Source organism: Dryobates pubescens, unplaced genomic scaffold, assembly GCF_014839835.1.
Source record: "Dryobates pubescens isolate bDryPub1 unplaced genomic scaffold, bDryPub1.pri scaffold_91_arrow_ctg1, whole genome shotgun sequence".
NCBI classification, from domain to species: domain Eukaryota; kingdom Metazoa; phylum Chordata; class Aves; order Piciformes; family Picidae; genus Dryobates; species Dryobates pubescens.
In genome coordinates, this window is record NW_026530809.1 from 67,226 (window position 1) to 72,766 (window position 5,541).

A 5,541-nucleotide genomic window follows, 5' to 3' on the forward strand; every position below is an offset into this window, starting at 1 on the left:
CTACTTGGGGGAGCCGGGGGGCTGCCCGGCGGCGATGCGGCTGACCCTCTCCAGCACGTCCTGGGGGCAGAGGGGGGGCACGGCCTGTGCCAGGGGGCAGTCCTCCACCAGGCTGTTCATGGGGGTGGGGGGTGGCCCCACCTCTTCCTCAGGGCCCCCAGCAGCGGCAGCAGCAGCGCTGGGCCCCCCCAGGGCCGCCCTCAGGAGGGGCAGAACCTTCTTCCTGGTGGCCAAAGCGTTGCCCTGGCTGTAGGCAGCCAGGCAGGGCCAGGGGCTGGGCAGGGGCTGGAGGTGCAGGCAGGGAGCTGTGGCCTCCTCCAGGGCCTGGCACACCTGGGAGGGAGGAAGCACTGCAGCTAGGACCCCCCCCCCACCTCCCCCAGCCCTGTGTGGAGGGGCTTGGGGGTGCCCAGCCCCCCCACCCCTCACTCACGGTGCTGAGCAGGGCCTGGTGCTGGCTGTAGGCTGCCAGCTGCCTGCGGGGTTCCTGCTGCTGGCTGTAGGAGATGCTCATGGCCACCAGCCCCTGGTAGCCCCGAGCCTGGCAGAAGCCTTCCAGGTCCTGCAGCAGGTTGGGTCGGGCCAGGAAGGTCTGGAGGAAGGGGATGGAGGCTGCCATGGCCCTGGTGTCCCTTCCCCCTCCCCTCCTGCCGCAGCTTTCCCCTCCCTGCTCGGCCTCACCTCCAGGGGCAGGTAGATGCCGCTGATGGCCAGGGCCAGGCCCTCGCCGTGCACCACCTTCAGGTCCTTCCGCAGCATCTGCTCCGTGCTCAGCCCTGGGGGAGGGGAGGGAAGGAGCCTGGGACCCGGCCCTGGCCACGGGAACCCAGCCCCGGCCCCGGGGAACCCAGCCCCGGCCCCGGGGACCCAGCCCCGGCCCCGGGGACCCAGCCTGAGCCCCGGGGACCCAGCCTGAGCCCCAGGACACAGCCCCGGCCCCGGGGACCCGGCCCCAGCCCCGGGGAACCCAGCCTGAGCCCCCCAGGGAACCCAGCCTGAGCCCCCCAGGGACCCAGCCCCGGCCCCGGGGACCCAGCCTGAGCCCCCCAGGGAACCCAGCCTGAGCCCCAGGACACAGCCCCGGCCCCGGGGAACCCAGCCCCGGCCCCAGGGACCCAGCCCCGGCCCCAGGGACCCAGCCTGAGCCCCCCAGGGACCCAGCCCCGGCCCCAGGGACCCAGCCTGAGCCCCGGGAACCCAGCCTGAGCCCCAGGACCCGGCCCCGGCCCCGGGAACCCAGCCCCGGCCCCGGGGAACCCAGCCCCGGCCCCGGGGAACCCAGCCTGAGCCCCCCAGGAACCCAGCCTGAGCCCCAGGACACAGCCCCGGCCCCGGGGACCCAGCCCTGGCCCCACAGGGACCCAGCCTGAGCCCCCCAGGGACCCAACCCCGGCCCCAGGGCCACAGTCTGAGCCCCAAGGACCCAGCCCCGGCCCCAGGGACCCAGCCCCACGGGGACCCAGCCCCAGGGCCACATCCTTATCCCTAGGGAGGGTTGAGGAAGGTCTGTCCCAGAACCTGCTCCCAGATAGATCCTAAATGCCACTCCAGGGCCACATTCTGACCCCTGGAGTCTGGAGGGCCAGGGGGGGAGGGTCTGTCCCAGGAGATTAGATCCCAAATGCCACCCCAGGGCCCCAGCCTTATCCCTGGGGAGGGAGGGGAGGGTCTGTCCCAGGCCCTGCTCCCAGATTAGATCCCAAATGCCACCCCCCAGGGACACATCTTCATCCCTGGGCTCTGGGGGGCCAGGGGGAGAAGGATCTGTGCCAGGCCCTGCTCCCAACCTGCTCCCAAATGCCACCCCAGGGCCACATCCTCATCCCTGAGGCCACATCCTTATGCCTGGGGAGGATCTGTCCCAGGCCCTGCTCCCAGAGAGATCCCAGATGCCACCCCAGGGCCACATCCTCATCCCTGGGGAGGGATCTGTCCCAGGCCCTGCTCCCAGATTAGATCCCAGATGCCATCCCAGGGCCACATCCTCATCCCTGGGCTCTGGGGGGGCCAGGGGGAGAAGGATCTGTCCCAGGAGCTGCTCCCAGATGCCACCCCAGGGCCACATCCTCATCCCTGGGGAGGGATCTGTCCCAGGCCCTGCTCCCAGATTAGATCCCAGATGCTACCCCCAGGGCCACATCCTCATCCCTGGGGAGGGATCTGTCCCAGGCCCTACTCCCAGATTAGATCCCAGATGCTACCCCCAGGGCCACATCCTCATCCCTGGGCAGGGGTCTGTCCCAGGCCCTGCTCCCCCCCAGACCTGAGACATCAAACTTGGCTGCCTGCAGGGCCTCAAAGACTTCCTCCCTGGGGGGCAGCTCTGGGAACCTGGCCTCCAGCAGGGCCACACAGGCCACGTCCCTGGGGGTCACCTTCCCAGCTGCTGGGCTCAGGTTCACACAGTCCAGCAGGATGGTGCCTGGGCAGAGAGGGGACACAGCTGGGGGCCAGCAGGCATCACTCTGTCCCCCCCCCCCCCAGCCCCCCCATCTCAGCCAGCAGGGTGCCACACAGAGGGCAGCCTGGCCTGCAGCAGGCAGAGTGTGGGCAGCAGGGGCAGGGAGCTCATCCTGCCCTGTGCTCAGCACCACTGAGGCCACACCTGGAGAGCTGTGGCCAGGGCTGGGACCCTCAGGGTGGGGAAGAGGTTGAGGTGCTGGAGGGTGGCCAGAGAAGGGCAACAAAGCTGGGGAGGGGGCTGGGGCACTGAGGCTGGGGGAGGGGGCTGGGGCACCAGGGCTGGGGCACCAGGGCTGGGGAGGGGGCTGGGGCACCAGGGCTGGGGAGGGGGCTGGGGCACCAGGGCTGGGGAGGGGGGGGCTGGGGCACCTAGGTTGGGGGAGGGGTCTGGGGCACCTAGGTTGGGGGAGGGGGCTGGGGCACCAGGGCTGGGGAGGGGGGCTGGGGCACCTAGGTTGGGGGAGGGGGCTGGGGCACCAGGGCTGGGGAGGGGGGGCTGGGGCACCAGGGCTGGGGAGGGGGGCTGGGGCACCTAGGTTGGGGGAGGGGGCTGGGGCACCAGGGCTGGGGAGGGGGGGCTGGGGCACCAGGGCTGGGGAGGGGGGGCTGGGGCACCAGGGCTGGGGAGGGGGGCTGGGGCACCTAGGTTGGGGGAGGGGGCTGGGGCACCGAGGCTGGGGGAGGGGGCTGGGGCACCAGGGCTGGGGAGGGGGGCTGGGGCACCTAGGTTGGGGGAGGGGTCTGGGGCACCAGGGCTGGGGAGGGGGCTCAGGGGAGACCTTCCTGCTCTCCACAGCTCCCTGCAGGGAGGCTGCAGCCCGGGGTGGCGGGGTTGGGGTCTCTCCTCCCAGCACCCAGTGCCAGGAGAGGTCACAGCCTGAGGCTGTGCCAGGGGAGGTTTGGGCTGGGGGTGAGGGACAGAGCTTGGCCCTTGGGCTGCACTGCCCGGGGAGGGGGTGGGGAGTGGGTGGTGCTCCCTGGGGAGGGGGTGGCACCGCCCGGGGAGGGGGTGGGGAGGGGGTGGCACCGCCCGGGGAAGGAGGGGGGCCACCTGGGCAGGGGGTGGAGAGGGGGAGCTGGGGGAGGGGGTGGCACAGCCTGGGCAGGGGGTGAGGAAGGGGTGGCACAGCCCGGGGAGGGGGTGGCACAGCCTGGGGAGGGGGTGGGGAGGGGGTGGTGCTGCCCGGGGAGGGGGGGGGCGCCACCTGGGCAAGGGGTGGAGAAGGGGAGCCGGGGGAGGGGGTGGGGCAGACCGGGAGGGGGTGGGGAGGGGGTGGCACTGCCCGGGGAGTGGGTGGCGCTGCCTGGGCAGGGGGTGGAGAGGGGAGGCCGGGGGAGGGGGTGGCACAGCCTGGGCAGGGGGTGGCACAGCCCGGGGAGGGGGTGGAGAGGGGGAGCCGGGGGAGGGGGTGAGGCCGCCTGGGGAGGGGGTGGGCAAGGGGGGTATGCAGCCACCCCCCACCCCCCTGGAGGGGGTGCTCAGGAGCAGCCTGGCTCCCAGGTCTGGCCTGGGCAGGGGGTGGGCAAGGGGGGGATGCAGCCACCCCCCCCTCCCCCGGGGGGGGCTCAGGAGCAGCCTGGCTCCCAGGTCTGGCCTGGGCAGGGGGTGGGCAAGGGGGGGATGCAGCCACCCCCCTCCCCCCCGGGGGGGTCTCAGAAGCAGCCTGGCTCCCAGGTCTGGCCTGGGCAGGGGGTGGGCAAGGGGGGGATGCAGCCACCCCCCTCCCCCCCGTGGGGGGCTCAGGAGCAGCCTGGCTCCCAGGTCTGGCCTGGGCAGGGGGTGGGGAGGGGGAGCCGGGGGAGGGGGTGGGGCAGACCGGGAGGGGGTGGGGAGGGGGTGGCGCCGTCTGGGCAGGGGGTGGGCAAGGGGGGGATGCAGCCACCCCCCTCCCCCCCGTGGGGGGCTCAGGAGCAGCCTGGCTCCCAGGTCTGGCCGCCCGGGCGGCAGCTCGGCCTGGGCTGCCCCGCGGGCTCTGCCCCCCGCCCGCTCCCCGGGGCGCTCCTCACCGTGCAGCAGGGCGGCCGTCAGCCTGTCCAGCACCCCCGGGGGGCCCTGGGCGATGCGCTCGGTCACCAGGGTGGCGCAGGAGCCCACCGGGGCCGCGGTCAGGCGGCAGCCGGCGGCTCGCTGCCCCTCCAGCGGCCGGTGATCGATCACCTCCACCACCGCCTCCTCCAGCGCCGCGTCCGCGCTGCGGGGGAGCGAGAGCGCGCCCGCTGGGCACGGCTGGGGGAGGGGGCGAAAGGAGCATCTCCCACCCCCCAGCCCTGCCCCCGCGGCTGGGAGAGGTTCGGGTCGGGCTCGCCGGGAGGCAGAGCAGAGCTTGGGCTGAGCCTCCGCTCTCCCCGGAGCTCTCCAGCTCCTCCTCCTCAGCCCTGAGCCTGGGAGAAGGCAGCAGCAGCTCCTTCCAAAGGGATTTCTGCCCAGGGAGGGGGTGGGAGCCTCACCCCTGGGGGGGTTTAACCTTCCTGGAGGTGCTCAAGGCCAGGCTGGAAGTGGCTGTGAGCAACCTGCCCTGGGCTGAGCTGTCCCTGCTTGTGGCAGGGGGCTTGGAGCTGGCTGAGCCCTGAGGACCTTTTCCAGGGGGGGTTGGAGCTGGCTGAGCCCTGGGGACCCTTTCCAGGGGGGCTTGGAGCTGGCTGAGCCTCATTCCCCTTTCCTCATCCCCTCCAACCTTCTGAGCTGCTAAACCAACCCTGTCCCCTCCTTTGGTCACCCCAACCCCTTCCCTCCCATGGAGACAGCCTGGGGGGGTTGGGGTTGTGCAGGCTGGGGAGGAGAAGACTCCAGGGAGAGCTTCTGGTGGCCTCCCAGGGGCTGCAGGAGAGCTGGGGAGGGACTTGGGAGGGGGTCAGGGAGGGACAGGACTGGGGGGGATGGAGCAAAACTAGAAGTGGGGAGATTCAGATTGGCTGTGAGGAAGAAGTTGTTGCTCAGGAGGGTGCTGAGAGCCTGGCACAGGCTGCCCAGGGAGGGGGTGGAAGCCTCAGCCCTGGAGGTGCTCAGGGCCAGGCTGGAGCTGGCTGTGAGCAACCTGCCCTGGGCTGAGCTGTCCCTGCCTGTGGCAGGGGGCTTGG

General features: G+C 72.5%; 1 protein-coding gene across 1 annotated transcript; it reads right to left on the reverse strand.

Annotated features, from left to right (window-relative positions):
- PRUNE1 (prune exopolyphosphatase 1) lies at positions 1 to 4,690 on the reverse strand (the record flags this gene model as incomplete). Its single annotated transcript, XM_054179581.1, has 5 exons — positions 1 to 333; positions 434 to 592; positions 682 to 776; positions 2,264 to 2,422; positions 4,471 to 4,690. Coding segments are annotated over 5 exons (966 nt in total), but the record flags the coding sequence as incomplete, so codon positions are not given.
- Positions 4,691 to 5,541: the final 851 nt, after the last annotated feature.